The sequence below is a fragment of the Macaca nemestrina genome, chromosome 2 (assembly GCF_043159975.1).
Source record: "Macaca nemestrina isolate mMacNem1 chromosome 2, mMacNem.hap1, whole genome shotgun sequence".
Classification (NCBI taxonomy): Eukaryota; Metazoa; Chordata; class Mammalia; order Primates; family Cercopithecidae; genus Macaca; species Macaca nemestrina.
This window is the reverse complement of record NC_092126.1, coordinates 134442742-134458691: the sequence shown is the minus strand read 5'-3', so window position 1 is coordinate 134458691 and position 15950 is coordinate 134442742. Positions and strand designations below refer to the sequence as shown.

The following is a 15950-nucleotide window of genomic DNA, read 5'->3' as shown; positions in this document are numbered from 1 at the left end:
GACCAGCCTCACCAACATGGTGAAACCTCATTTTACTAAAAATACAAAAGTTAGCCAGGTGTGATGGTGGGCCCCTATAATCCCAGCTACTTGGGAGGCTGAGCCAGAATTGCTTGAGCTTTGGGAGGTGGAGGTTGCAGTGAGCCGAGATCCTGCCACTGCACTCCAGCCTGGGTGACAGAGCACAGTTGTCTCAATAAATAAATAATGAATAAAATAGATGGAGAGCCATACATAAAATGTAATGTAATGCAACTTTGCTATATTTTGTTCTGCAAATAGTTTTTAAGAATAAAGGAATTATTTTGTAAAGCTATTTATCTAACATCTAGCCCAACCAAATGCTCTCTCTAGACTGTGCTGATTTTAGAGTCAATTGATTCTGAAGGTTCCTGTCTTCGAGGGCAGTCCAAAACACTCCTCTGTTTGTTTTTAAATGGTTCAAGGGGCCTTTGGGGTTTGCATACAGCATTAATTATTTAGGAAGCCAACCATCCCCATTACCACCTCTTATTACTACTACTTGATAATGTCAGTTTAAAAATCTTCCCTTCTGCAGCCTGTCCCAGAGATGGGACTGTTTTAACTTGAATGGTTCTTTTACATATCAAAAGGCCCTGCAACAGAAAGTTATTTGTATTTGTAAAGGATCAGTTGTAAATATGATTTACGAACAACATTTCTCAATTGTTATCCGAGTGGTTTTGTGTGATCACCCCAGTCCCCTCGGGTGAACCATGCGCTGGTCCATAATGAGAAAGTTGGCAGATCTCATCGCAACCACACGCATCCCAGTGGCTGCTACCAGCCGGGCCTCATGTTTTGCCTTGTTTACAGCTGACAGCGTTATTATTCTGACTGGGGCTCTGCTTTCTTATCATATTGTTGTGTTGAGCGAGCCTTTTCCTCTCCATTTGTGTTTCCTGGCAGGGCTTTTCTTGCCTTATTGACAGTTTGTAAAAATATGCATTAATTTGGAGTTTCAAGCATGTATCATGGTGTCTCTTTGCTGTGTTTGCTTGAAGTTGATTAATGATAGAACCTCGCTTCGGGTCGTCCTCTGGAGAGTTCTTTCACAGGTTCTGCATGTTAACTAGCAAAGCAGAACACACAGCAAGCCATGATTAGCCCAGCCTCCTCTGCTCAGTGCTCCCCACAAACTGCCGTTGCATCACAGATCCTTATTTCATGTAATTATTTGAAGATCAGTATTCATCCACCCAGGATGCCACTATGGGACCTGTTATCTGGTACTCAAAGTGTGGCTCTAGGACCAGCAGCATCACCTAGGAGCTTGTTAGAGATGCAGAGTCTCAGGCCCCACCCCAGTCCTGCATCACACACTGCATTTCAACAAGGCCCACAGGTGACTGCAGCGTGCATCAAAGTATGAGAAATGCCACCAGGGAGGAGAGGCCCGCACCTGTCCAGAGACTAGTGACTCAGAGCAGCACTATCCAAGAGAACTTTATGCAGTGATGCAAATGTTCTGTCTCTGTGCTGGCCAGAATTAACCGCTAGTCACATGGGGCCTTTGAACATGTCAAACGCAGCTAACACAACTCAGAAACTGAATTTTAAATTGTAGTAAGATTTCGTTCATTTCAATTTAAAGAGCCACGTGTGGCTAAAGGCGACAATACTGGACAGAGTTCTAGTTCTACAGTGAGGCTTTTCTGTTGCCCCAAACTTTTCAGTGCACCTGAGCTGCAGTGGGCTGGGCAGTACCCTCACTGAACCTCTGCATATTTATTCCAGGCATCCTGTACACGTCAAAGAAGAGCCCCTCGATCCAGAGGAAGCTGAAGGGCCCCTGTCCTTAGTGACAACAGCCAACCACAGTCCAGATTTTGACCATGACAGAGATTACGAAGATGAACCAGTAAACGAGGACATGGAGTGAATATCGGGGCGGGCCAACCCCGAGAGTGAAGATTGGAAAAAGGAAAAAACAAAACAAAACAAAACACGTCAAAAGTTAGCAGTGAAATTGTTCTCCATTTGTTGTACAGTCTGGAGGATTTTCACTACATTTTGACAACTCTGAAATGTGTTAACTCTTAGTGCCATCAAGAACCCCATTTGGGAGTATTTTTGATTTTTCTACTTTTTGTTGAAAAAAGGAATTTGTACTCTGTGCATTGGATGGACTTGTTTGGTACTTGGGATTTTCCTCTCTTAACCGTCAACATCAGTGTTGTAAATTTGCTAAACTGATTCACTTTTAGCAGCAGACTTTGAACTGCAGTCCTGCCAACGTTGGACACTGAGGACGCCCGACGGAGCTTGTGCACCTAAGCTGCAGACCAAGCCTTTGCCCAGGATTTAAGGATTCCAATGGACGACCTATTTGCACAGTACTGCATGTTGATTATCACTGCCTTTACTCCATTTTTTTTTTTTTTTTTTTTTTTTTTTTGCTTCCAGTTGGGATGGGGAAGGCCTTTGTGTGTGTATTGGGGGGAGGGGTTAAAAAATAATTATCCCAAACTTTTTAATGTATTGCTTTTTTTTTTTTTCTTCTACTATACCATTTTAAGTTCTGACCTCAGGCCTCCATTTGGGCCGATGGCCTCTTGGAGGCTTAAAGTTTTCTGTACCTTGTGATGAATGTTAATAGGTGTTTTTATTATACAAAGCTGAATGTCATTTCTCGTTTGTAGCTTTCTGTCACTCATTCCATCTTCCTTCAGACATCACCATGTTTCTCTAAAGTCAGAAAACATTCCGTTTTGGTCTTTTTCAAAAAGGTCCCAAATGCTGCACTCTACACATGAAGGCCCTCTCACACAGACGTGACGTCCTGCCAGAAAGAGAATGAATGACAGAAAAAAAAAGAGAGAGAGAGACATACTCTAGGAACAATGCCGATTCATTCCACGCAGCAGTATTGGGGGTGGCTGGGGGAGGGGTGTTTTGGAATTTTTTTTTTTTTTTTTGCAGCAACCATCATTCTTAATAAATGCCACCACATTCTACCAGCACAAGGAAACATAGGCAGCACTGAAAAAAAAAATTAAAAAAACTAATAGTAATTAGACTGACAATATGGCCTTGGAAGGCTCTCCCTTGTGGAACCAAGTTGCCATGGGCCTTGGGCCCTCTGTGATAACGAGTGTGGGTTGGTTTTGTTTGCAAAATGGCCAAAATCTCGGTTTCCCTGAGCAGCTGCCCTGAAAGTAGGGGTGGCAGCGGCACTGAGTTTATACATTAGTTCAAACCTACTTGGTGGCATTAAACGGTTTGAATGCAAATTCGATTTCAGATTGAACTTGTTAAGGGAGTTAATGAGGACTGAATTCAGCAAATGCTGAAGTGTCAATTTCAAATATGCAAATTTGGTACTGCAGTTTGTTATGCAATATTATGTCACCAACCCAGTATCACAAAAACTCATAGAAGATATCATTAGGCCCTGGGCTTTGGGGGTCCCAAACATGGTATGCAGAATGTGATGGTTACAGGTCAGTACAACCTCAGTCCTTAGAACCCCTCCACACTTCCACTCTGCACCCACTTTCCTGTCATTTATTTATATAGGACTATAGTTTTTTTTTTAGTTTGAGAGCCTTTCGAAGCTTAATTTATATTCTTTGTACCTTTTTTTCTAAAATTACCAAAGATATTACACAAAGGTAAATTATGTTCTCTGTTTTATGCTTTATCTGATGAAGCCAAATATCCTCTTATTGTTGATCAAAGGAGGCAAAAGAATTTAGAGGCAAATGACAAGCGATAGGCTATTGCAACCTGAGAAAGAGAACTGCTCCTTCATCGCAAATTTAGAAGACCAAGTAGATAATCGAACCAAAGTTGTTACTTTTTTCTAGTATTTTTCCTTTTTCTTTTTGTGTACCTCTACAGAGACCAAAACTCATTCTCTTAAAGAGATTTTATGGGACTACTGCAGATAAAAATAGGACACAATATTAAAGGAGCTACAGAAGGAAGGCAGTCCCATCTCAAAAAAAATGAATGTATGCCACTGCAATTTAGAGGATCCAATAAAGGAGACAGTTTAGAGTCAGAACAGAAAAGCTTCCATAATTGAACTAGATCACATAATAATATTTCTAGAAGAAGAGACGTTTTTAGATTGTATGCCACTTTTGTTTAAGAACTGTGCTGTGATCACTGTATTAATTTTGGTTTATCTTGGCATATATCCTTCAGTTTGTTTTTTTAATTTTTCCTTTTTTTTCCGATTAGGCTTTGGTCAGCATTTTTCATTTCAAGAAAAGTAACACTCCCATCCACTCATAAGCTTGGTACAAAAACTTCTCTGGCAGTTACTTTTGAAGCTTCACTCTGCTTTCTGTATAAAGGGCAGTCTGTGGTCACGCAAGACTTTTAAAAAAAAAAAAAAAAAAAAAAAAAAAAAAAAAAACTTTTCCAGGCAGCTTCATGATGTGCAGGCAGTAGCCAGACAGGGTCATGGGAAGGGGGCCCTGTGCTTCTAAACTGAGTGGTTGCTGGTTAGTTTGGTATTCAAAAGAGGATAAAAATCTGGTAGATTAGTTCATTCTCAGCATGTGTAGCTAGACATGAGTAAAGATAACAGCATGAGAAACTGTTAGTACGCATACCTCAGTTCAAACCTTTAGGGAATGATTAAAATTAAAAAAAAAAAAAACATTTCACTCAGTTGCACTTAGTCGTATGTCTTGCATGCTTAGTCTAAAGACTGTAGCAAAAAAAAAAAAAAAAAAGAAAAATTAGATTTTACATATCTTTGCAGGTATCACAGCCTTGCAGAAGAACCAACTGAAAAAAAAATTCTCAGGCTTTACAGCAAGCAAACTTCACTATGATTTTTACAATTCCGATTCTGTATCCCCTGGGGGTTATCCCAGTTGCTTCTTTAGGATGGGGTTTATTATGTTGTACATATATCCCGATGTGTCTGTGTGAATCTTTGTCTTTTTTGGGGGAGGGCAAAGGGCGGTTCTTTTTTTAGATATTGTTCCTAAAAAGGAATAAATGCATACACCTGTTTGTCAAAACACCTTTGCTTTTTGTGCAACTGCTTTATATTAACGATACTAAAAAAAATAGCTTTGGAAAAAAAACTACTGTATGTAATGGAATTGCAGAATATGCTGCACATGTATTTTATTTAGTTATCCTTGCTTTAAGAATATTGGATGACATTTCCTGACATGTGGGAGGGAGAAACTCCCTAACTTTTTTTTTTCTGCTTTTAAATTGTAACATAGTTGAAGATTTCTTTTTTTTCTGTTCTCATTGATTGGAGCATTTTGTACAGGTTGTGTGTGTGCGTGTGTGTGTGTGCGCGCGCCCGCGCGCGTGTGCGTGTGTGTTAATCTGTTTTTTGATACATTCCTATCCGTTGTGTTTATCCTACCACTGCCTTTCTGGCTATCTTAAACAAGTTCATACATTTGAAAAGAAAAAAAAAATGTTGTTTAAAAAATGTTTTCTCCTGCTGCAGTAAATATTTTGCATGATGAAATTCCAGGGTCACACTTTTCCAAGTTTATCAGTGAAGTAGTGATTAACAATGGGGAGTGTCAAAACTATTGAACTTTTGTATAAAAAAAAAAAAAAACTTTACAAGGTGCCAAGATGTAAAGAAAATTTGTTACTTTTTTTCTCAAAGAAAAGCATACATTAGGGAGGTAGTCCCGTGTGTCAGACAAATGCACTGTCAGGAATGAGGATCCAACCTACCTGTCCCTAGAGTCTGTCTTGTAAGATGAGTAAGGCTGCCACCTTGGACCAGCCGCAAAATGGAGTATCAAGGCTTATGTACATACATGAAGAGTTACCGCCAGCCCTGCCACCTTTGGACAGCTCTAACACCATCCCCAGCATCCCGTCAGACCTAGTAAAGAAAACCTTGGATTCTTAACCCAAGATATGCTGTAAATCACTAGCTTTTTTTTTTTTTTCTCATGAAAAAAAAAAACAGTTGAAAAATATTTCCTCTCTTTTCCACATTCCAGCTGAGCTCCGTTTCCAAAGGCACAAAGAAGAGTGTGCTTATTCAGATTTTGAATCTTTTGGGTACCTTTTGGTTAATGACATAGCCTTCTGAGATTTTGGATGTCTTCAAAGTCAGTTTTGCTTTTTTATCCTGAGAATCAGATTTACAATGCTGAAGGCATTTCTTGGGCCCAGTGTAGCTCATGCAATCTCTGCTACCCATAAGCCTTGATGAAGATGATACAGTCTGGACTGTGAGCATGGTGCTTCATGTATATGTGCTGCCAGTAACAAGAATTTTTTTGTTTTGTTTTGTTTTGTTTTGATAAGGCATAAAAGAAACTCATTCCTTGACATCAACTGTAATTCCATCATTCCATGTCTGCGGATACAGACAATAAAAAAAATGTTGTGTAGTCAGTACTAATGACTGACATTATAGCATTCTCAAATGCAATAAAAATGCTGGTTGTTCACACTGGTAGTAAAAGTCGCCACAGCCTAAGTTTGTTTCCCTTTCTGACCTGCTGATATTGTATGTTAGGCATATGCCTTAAGTTTATCACCAGCTGCTTCCAATGCAGAATTAAAATCAATCTTCACTGAAAGCTTTCATCATCAGGGAAGGCTGAAGCTCTTACCCTCAGGATTTCCAAGTGAAAGTATCCACTTAGAGAATTGGGAAGTTAAAAAAAAGTGCAAGAGATGCTATCTTTTCTCTTGGGGAAGCACACCCTTATTTTTTTCATCAAATTTTATAAAGAAAAACAAAATGTTTAATAACTAGCATTAAGAGCAAACTAAAATTTCAGAGGAAGGAAATTTCATGAATAATTCATTAAAATTTCACATCTGCAAGATTAGTCATCCAAATAAAATGCTAATGTCAAAAACATGCACCGTCTATAATATTCTCATCAAGAAATCTTTTTGCATATAATGATAAATGCTTAGATTAGAACGATTTTATAAAAATATTCTATCAAAAGTATGCTAGATAATTATATTCATTGAAGAAAACAGAACTTCAGCACCTAAATATTCCAGAAAAACCATCTTAATTTTGAGATTAAAAAAAAATTACATGCATTTAGGAAATTTGCTGTTTCTTTTTAATATTACTCTATAGTATATATCCTAGGGATTAATGAATTTGAGCATCATCTTTCAGTAAAAATTAAATTACCAGTATGAAAGCAGTATTTTAAGTGGCCAAACCATGGTAACATAAAACCATTACATATATAATTCAGAGCACATAATGCAGGGCAAAGGATGACTTGAAAATTAACCTCCCAGTCTTTATTCTGCAAAACACCCACCGATGCTGAGGATACAAGTGAACATTCTTTCCCAGCATTGTTTTGAAAAGCCCATATGTATTAGGAAGGTTGTGTGTATGTGTCGTCGGTGTGTGTGTTTTTAACAAATAGATTTTGCTATTAAGTTGCAAACTAGTGTCCTCTTTGAATTAACAATTATGCCCTATCTAGAAATCCCATAGTCTCATAATTAGCAAAACATTTGAACCTTTAATTCTCACCTGGCTATTGAGACTATAATCTTAGGGTTAATTCAAATTCCTGTTGTTACCAGGCTTAAACCTAAATACTGCTTACAGCATATACATTTAGTAAAATTAAAAAATGTACAGATACTTCTTTTAATAAACTGGAGGACCTAAACCAAGTATGACTATATGTTAGTGAAGATTTTGCTGGTTGAGGCATAGTACATTTTAACTTATATTTCAGGAATTGTTCTCAAGCAGGAACACTCTTTTACATATTTATTTCAGGCTTGTCACTCTCATAAACGAGGCAGCAAACCCAAAATATTGGCTCTTCTTATAAATAGGCGCCTTTATATAAAGAACATAAAACTCTTAAGACTAATTTCACACCAACACAGGCAGCTTCATAATAGTAACCACCTCTCCCTCCCCCCCAAAAGAGATAAAAACAAAGTATAATTAGTCTGTCTTATTAGATTTTTGTCTTTGATGATATTACATATTTATGTGTAGGGTAGTAATCACAATTTATCTTTCATCTTCATTGTAGTTGAATCAAATAAAAGTATCCTTTATTCAAATAGTGTGAAGTTGGGTGTCTCAAACCTTCATTTAAGGAATTGACTGATGAAAGGTTTAAGACAAAATTCACATTGGAGGGAAATTAAGTTACATACAAAAACACGGTTTTAACTGTGGGACAATATTTGGATTAGAACACCATCTCTAGATATAACCTACTTATATTTATTTTTAAACGGTATTTTATTTTTTAAAATAACAAAACCCAATGTTGTCTTATTTCCACTTTGATTGTAAAATGACATTCAATGCCTAGTACCAAAATACCTATATACACACATTTGAAATTATCAACGGTCCTTTTTTTTTTTTTTTTTTTTTTTTGGTTTATATTGAAAATATTGTGAAGGGAAAAAGATAAGCTTCAAGTTAAAATGTTAATTTGAAGGTAACCGGCCTTTCAAGAATTAATTTCAGCCAAAGCAATAATCATTATTTACCAGCATGTGACATTTTTATCACTCATCATATTAGCAAATTTCCATTGAAAATGCTAAAATGGTTCGTCATAAGGAAGATAACTGCTCGAGCTGTAAAAATGACCAACACAAGTGCCGGTACTCAAACATTAAATTATACTGTAATTAATAAAGACAGTTAAACTGTCTACTAGCAACAGCAATTTAGGTAACCACATTTGATCGGCTATAAATTGTAACTACATTAAAATTCCAGAAATATTAGCAATATGGATTACTTGATGGAAGTCGGTGCTGATCACCAACTCTTTCTTTCTTTCTTTTTTTTTTAAACAACGGAAGCACAGGTCATGTTGACCACAAATCCGTGGGCGAAGATCAGGCCTTAGCACTTTTAATCTTGTGAAACAAGCAATTACAAATAGTTGCATCGATTTGTTAAAAAGCTTTAGGTGACATAAATTGTTTCCTGTTTAGCTTATTGCTCTGATACATAAATGTCACCAAGCCCAGTATTAATTAGGGCCATAGAACAGCACAGGGTGGCCGATATGGCATCCAATCAAGAATTTGTCAGTCCTTTCTGAAAGTTCTCAAGGGCTGCTTTCACTGGCTCATTTCTCATTAGTGACAGAGAGAGAAAAGGAAAACTATTTTCTTATGTGAAGTCTTTAATACCAGCTTGATTTTGGGTTTTAAACTAAATTGCAGGATTTCAGACTTGCTTTCTTACTATTTGACGTAAAACGCCGCATTTTAAAAATATCTTCTAAATAGAATAATATTTACAAGGCATTTCAGCCCCTGGAAAGCTAACCCTTTTTCCCCTTTTCAATATAGGATACTATACGTGTTTCCTTGGGTTTATATTTCTACACTTAAAATACAATTTTAAATGGCTTTTGCACGCTATTGACTTAACATAAATCAAATGTATCATATATACTTACTTTAGGTTGGCATGCCACTTAGAAAAATATGTGAGATTCTGGAGGAAAAAAGTCTGGAGAAAATTTATTAAATAGAAGTTTTTACTGTAATAGAATATTAATGTAAGCCAATGCTCTTTTGCCATTAAGCTGATCCTTTTTTTTTTTTTTTTTTTAACATACACATGCTTTTTATTATTTTGCACTCAAGCAAAAATTCCACATTCAAAGACTTTCCATCTACTCGGGAATGTCTCTGGCAAGAAACATGTCAAGAAATCCTGACCTCCCGAAAGACAGCAGACATCATCCACACTGAGCATTCGCCCCACTGGGTAGGGAATACAAGCCCACTTTCCCCAAAACATAACGTAGACGCTGGTCACCAGTGTGGAAGAGGGGGGAACAATGACTTTAAATCCTTCCTCACCCCTACTCCACCAGTGCACAGATGAAAAATGTTTGATTTGCAACATAAAAGATTCATTAATTACCACTTGAATATTTAAAGCTATTTTGCAGTCTAACAGAGATAGATAAAGCAGTGAATTAAAACCTCTAATAAAATTGTAAAAATATTTCGCTAAGTTTACCCGTGTTATGATTTAGGGAGAGATTAAAGCGTTCTCGCAGAATAGATTCTTAGCATTTTTCAAGTGTGTATTTGAAAGAAGGAGCTAAGTGTTTGGGGAATAATTTGTTTCACATTTTCAAATGTTTACTAATAATTTATTTTCAAATCAAGCTTGCTACTTTAGGACTCTATGGATAGAAAAAAAAAAAAAAAAGTCTGCCAAACTGGTCAGAGCATTATTTGACCAGAAATTTAAATTCTTTAGACGTATTCCACTGGCTGTGTAAGAAAACTGCACATGTATCCCCTGAATCTAAAAAACATAAATAATTTTTTAAAGTATTCAGCTGGGCTGAAGGGTTTAGAAGCCATATACATAAAGTAGTGATTTCCTTCCCACAAAATGCATCACATCTAAAAACACTCACCTCAAGAACACAGCCTAGCAGTCCCTCCCACCCCTGCACAGCTCCTTCCGTCAATGGATCCATGATCCATTCAGTGTTTGGATCCTGGGATCCTAGAAGTAGATGAAGCCCAGCACACTCTGAAATCAAACGCTAGAGAATCCAAATACCAGGCTACCAGTTCCAGCCCTAACCAAAAGAAACTGGGTGACTTTAGCAAAGTTACTTCATCTCTTTGGTCCTCAGCTTCCTCTGTTAATTGAGGATATTTAAATAATGAAAAGTGTTTCTTCCAATTTTAAAGTTCTAAAATTTTAATAACATATTCTCCCTTGGGGACTTCTCTTGATGAAATCCATGGTCTCAGCATAAAAGAGTTGTGTGGCACTTCATATTTCAACCAATATTCTGAAATAGTCTTATCAAATCCTGTTGGAAGGAAATTTCACTAGCATGCATGTTTCTATCCACTCATCTATTCATCCATCTATCTACTCACCCACAAAGAAGCATTAAAGGTATTAAATGATCTACAGCTCACAATAAGAGAGACACAGCCTTGGCCTCCTTGTACCTAATGGTTCACAGGGAGAAGTTGCAGTGCACGCAGTGCCAATGAGAGGGCAAGTACAGGAATACACAGGAAGACTGCCTGCTTCCACTGGGGACCATCAGGGAAGCCTCCTGGAACATGCAAGGTTTAATTGAAACCCAAAGCCTCTGCCGACTAGAGGGAGGGAGGGAAAGTTCTAAGCAGAGGGAATAGCACTCTGGCAGGACCTGGGGTATGAGAGGCACGAGTCTTTCCAAGCAGAGGGAGGCAAAAAACATTAAAAAAAATATATGCTGAACCCACCAAGCATGCTCTGCCTCAGGGCTGGAAGTTCCTCTTCCCTTTGCCAGGAATGCTCTCTCCCTGGCTGTCTCTGTGGCTCACACCCTCCCTCTCCCTGCAGGTCCCTTACTTCAATATCCCAGCAGAGAAGCCTTTCCCAACCATGCAGGGTAAATGGCACTCTCATGGCCCACTCTACTTCCTACTCCATGCCCCACCCCCCGGCCTTTGTTTCCATTGCACCTATCCCTTCTCAACATTGTATATGCGTTTGTGTCTTTGCTTCTCACATCTCCCTTCTAACTACAAGGGCAGAGACCTTGCCCTTGTGGTTCCCTGCTGCATTCCCGGCATGAAGACCAGGAATCGATGCTCACGTTTGTTGAATGAATGAACAAACATGCTGCTAGGAAGAGTAGAGGTAGGATTTGAACCTTTGCAATCAGATGCCAAAGCCTGCCTGTGTAAACTATTTCATTGTATTTCATAGCCAACCAAACCAAATATCATTTCTCAAATTTTCACACTGAACCTGCAAGGTGGGGAATGGTCAGCAGCATTTTACTGATGAGGATGCAGGGGTCTCCTTTTTTTTTTTTTTTTTTTTTTTTTTTGAGAGAGTATCTTGCTCTCTCTCCCAGGTTGGAGTAGGGTGGCCCAATTTTCAGCTCACTGCAACCTCCACCTCCCGGGTTCAAGTGATTCTCCTGCCTCAGCCTCCCAAGTAGCTGGGATTATAGGTGTGTGCCACCATGCCCAGCTAATTTTTGTATTTTTTAGTAGAGACGGGTTTCACTATATGTTGGCCAGGCTGATCTCGAACTCCCAACCTCAGGTGATTTGCCTGCCTTGGCCTCCCAAAGTGCTGGGATTATAGGCGTGAGCCACCACACCCGGCCTCAAGCTGGGGTCTTCTAAGTGATGTGCTCAAGGTTGCATGGAGAAGAACCCAGGGAGATAATCTTTACTTCCATGACTGATTCCACAGCCACATCTATTAGCCCTGGTCCTGCTGCCAGCTCCAGAGAGCCTCTTAACAAATAAAGGGTTTTATACAAAGGTACCAAATATGCTCACATAATAATATAGCTTTAAAACAAAGCCATTGACATCGATTTTTAAGATGTTATGAAGTTATCAGGCCGGGCACAGTGGCTCACGCCTGTAATCTCAGCACTTTGGGAGGCTGAGGCAGGTGGATCACCTGAGGTCAGAATTTCGAGACCAGCCTGGCCAACATGGTGAAACCCCATCTATACTAAAAATACAAAAATTAGTTGGACATGGTGGCACACACCTGTAATCCCAGCTACTCAGGAGGCTGAGGCAGGAGAATCACTTGAACGCAGGAGGCGGAGATTGCAGTGAGCCAAGATCATATCCACTCCAGCCTGGGTGACTCCGTATCATTTCAGCCTGGGTGACTGAGACCCCGTCTTAAAAAAAAAAAAATGTTATGAAGTTATCAAATAATGTAGAGAAAAACCATCTAAATGTGAGCCCTATATAGGCTGTCATGCCCACAGTTAAATACAGTGTCAGGAGAACCATGCCCCAGAGTGGAACAAGACTGAATTGCAGGCTCTGTCTGTTGGGTATCTACTGGGATATCATGGTGTCTTCATGGCTTGCCTCACCTCAAAGAGGAATATTTCTAGTCCTGACTGCAATGGTGAATAGCCCTTCACCTTCCTTGAGTCTGTGTAATGTAATAAGGTACCTACATTAGAAGTCTTGCGAATAGGTAGAGAAAAACATTTATATCCACAATTTCATGCCTTAGCTGGGATCCAGCATCCCTGGAGGAACACAGGGAGCCACTGTGAGCTCCTTGACGACAACACTCACTCTGTCCCATTCACGGTAGGGACACCCTGAGCATGCCTGGCAGAGAAAGAGAGAAGCTGGGGCTGGGAGAGACAGGCCTGGAACTGGAGCCAGTCAAGTGGAATGCAGTTTCCCTGGCCTCTTGATGACTGCACAACTTTTGGCAATTTATTTACACCTCTGTGAGCTTCAGCAAAAATTCTGACATTACAAGATCATGATAATGATTAAATGCGACAGTATATGTATGTAAAGAGTAGACCATAGAATACATTCTCAATAAATGGGGTAGAATTTTGAAGGGGGGTGGAATCAACCAGCCTGTCTTTGTGTATTTTACAGTGTAGCTGGGAGCCAGGCGTTAGTCAGTTTCACAGAGAAATATGTTACAAGAAGTTGCAATACACAGAGATGTGCTCTGACAAGGAGGAATCAGGGAATCTGTTTGAGTTAAGATGTGAAAGATGAGTAAGAATCAGCTAGGTGGATTTCAATGACTTAGGTTACCTGCATTCATTCCCATTTTCTTCAATTATAGCACCCTTATTTTTCATTTGAGGAGCTACTCTTCTATCTGTCAGTATTGCTTCAATAGGATTGTCACCGTTAGCCTGACTGCTCAGATCTAATCCCATGACTTTTACTAAAATTGTTGTAATAAATACTCTTCCTGAAATGATTATTGGTAGACTAGGACATGGTCCTGAAGCTAGAATATGGGAAGGGTGGACCTCAATGAAAGGAAAAAGAGAAAAACAGAAATGAAAGAGAAAGAAACAAAGGTAGAAGCTAAGAACAAGATTTAGATCTGAGACCAAGACCAAGATGGAAAGCCAAGAAGGGAGACTAAACCCCAAGGTGGAAACAAGAAACAGAGGTGCCTACACACCAAATACTAATCACATTACTTGAGTCCCTGGATCCAGCCATTCCTGAAGCTAGAGATATATACCTAGATTTTCGATTATGTGAGCCAATAAATTCTCTTGCATATGCCAGTTTGAGTTGATTTTCTGTCTGTTATAACCAAAGAGTCCTAATGAATGTACTCTGGGATGGGGGGCATTTCACAAAGGGAACCACGTGCATTAAGGACTCATAGCAGGAGGAGACATTACAAGTTCCAGGACCTAAAAGGGGGCCTATATGGCTAGAGCTTCAAATGTCAGAGACAACATAGGGTAGATGATGCTCAAGGCAAAAGCAAGGGCTAGCACACTCATTATCATGGCTTCCTGAGAAAGAACCATGCGGCACACCAAATGTATGTTCTAAATTATACTTCTCTCGTTTTGCAGATAAAACTAAGACTCCCAAATACACTGGTATCAGGGCTAAGAATGACACCTCTTTGGGGCTAGAACAGAGATAAAATGACCATTTTGTGCTTTAAGAAAATTCAACATAATCCAAAATGCCTAAAAGGGATAGTTGATCCAGGTCATAGAAAAATGACTTGGATGAATTTTATATCATTTGTCTCATGGCTTGATCAGAGGCAACTTGGCTTGAAGCATCACTAGATGCAGGGCTCAAATGCAGAATCACAGCTAAGTGGAGAGAGGGGGTCACTACACTTAAACACAGCCTCCAAAAGTGGTGGGGTTTTTTTTCCCCAAAAAAATGTCTCTCTGGTATTAAATAAACATGTCAATTAAGAATATGACACAAGACCAGGTGCAATGGCTCACACCCGTAATTCCAGCACCTTGGGAGGCCAAGCGGGTGGATCACCTGAGGTCAGGCATTCGAGACCAGCCTGGACAACATGGCAAAACCCTGTCTCTCCTAAAAACACAAAATTTAGCTGGGCATGGTGATGCATACCTGTAGTTCCAGCCACTTGGGAAGCAGAGGCAGGAGAATCGCTTGAACCCAGGAGGCAGCAGTTGCAGTGAGCCAAGATCACACCACTGCACTCTGGCCTGGGTGACAGAGCGAGACTCTGTCTCGGGAAAAAAAAAAAAAGAATATGACACAAAATATGCTAAAGAGCAAGACAATGAGACACACAGAGAATGAACCCAAAGGGTGGCACATATCTTCTGTGCTTCCTTCCCCACTCATTAAATATTCTCCATCTCTCTCCCCTCCACCCATCCTGCCCCAAGGACTGCCTGTGTCTGTGTAAAAGCCTCACACTCTCCCACCACAAGTGTGTTTCTACGGCTGAGACTCAGTTTGTACGCACCTATATGGGGGATCATTGTCTCATTCTGACTGATTGCTGCCCATGCCATAAAAGCTGTTGAATATTTTGAATATTGTCCCTGGTTTCCTCTATGAAGGAAAGAAGATGACCATGAGTAGTGCCTTGTCCTGTGGACCCAAAGTCAATGTCCCCCGTTCTCACCATTGGGAAAGTGTAGAGAAGGACTCTGATTGGCCCAACCTGGGTCATGTATTGCACTCTTAGACAATCACAATGACCAACAACAGTGGGGAAGGGTGTGTCTTCCAAGTGGCCATGTCTGCAAGACATATATTTGCCAGCCTCACCAGAATCACATTGAGTGGGGGTAAAACTGTTCCCCTAAAAAAACAGTATTGCCAGGGAGGTCAAAAGAATAGTTGTCCACTACCCCTGTAATGTTAAGCATTGTGTTACTTATGATGTTCAACATCATTGAAAGATGTAAGTCATGGCCCTCAAATGGCTACAATCTAGTGATACCTTAGAGTTAGACTATTGATTTAGCAAGCAGTTACAGTGAATGCCTACTGTATGTCAGACACCTTGTCAGGCTCTGGGGATTCAACAGTAAACAAAGCAGAAAAAAATCCCTTCCTTCTGAAACTTACTTTCTAGAGAGGGGAAACAGACAATAGTCAATTAGATGAAAAGTGGTTCGTAGAAAAATAGAGCAGGGAAGGGGGACAGAAAGCACTGGGGAGTGGGCTGGTAGAGTGGTTGCCAT

General features: G+C 39.6%; 1 protein-coding gene across 16 annotated transcripts in view; it reads left to right on the top strand.

The window, feature by feature from the left end:
- The window catches only part of LOC105479577 (forkhead box P1), a 630259-nt gene extending 625018 nt beyond the window's left edge, over positions 1 to 5241 (top strand). For all 16 annotated transcript variants that reach the window (XM_071089096.1, XM_071089092.1, XM_011737586.3 and 13 more), the window contains one exon: positions 1759 to 5241. In XM_071089096.1, the coding sequence (XP_070945197.1) occupies positions 1759 to 1903 (145 nt within the window). In that variant the 3' untranslated portion in view covers positions 1904 to 5241. The remainder of the gene's footprint in view (positions 1 to 1758) is intronic.
- The last annotated feature ends 10709 nt before the right edge of the window (positions 5242 to 15950 follow it).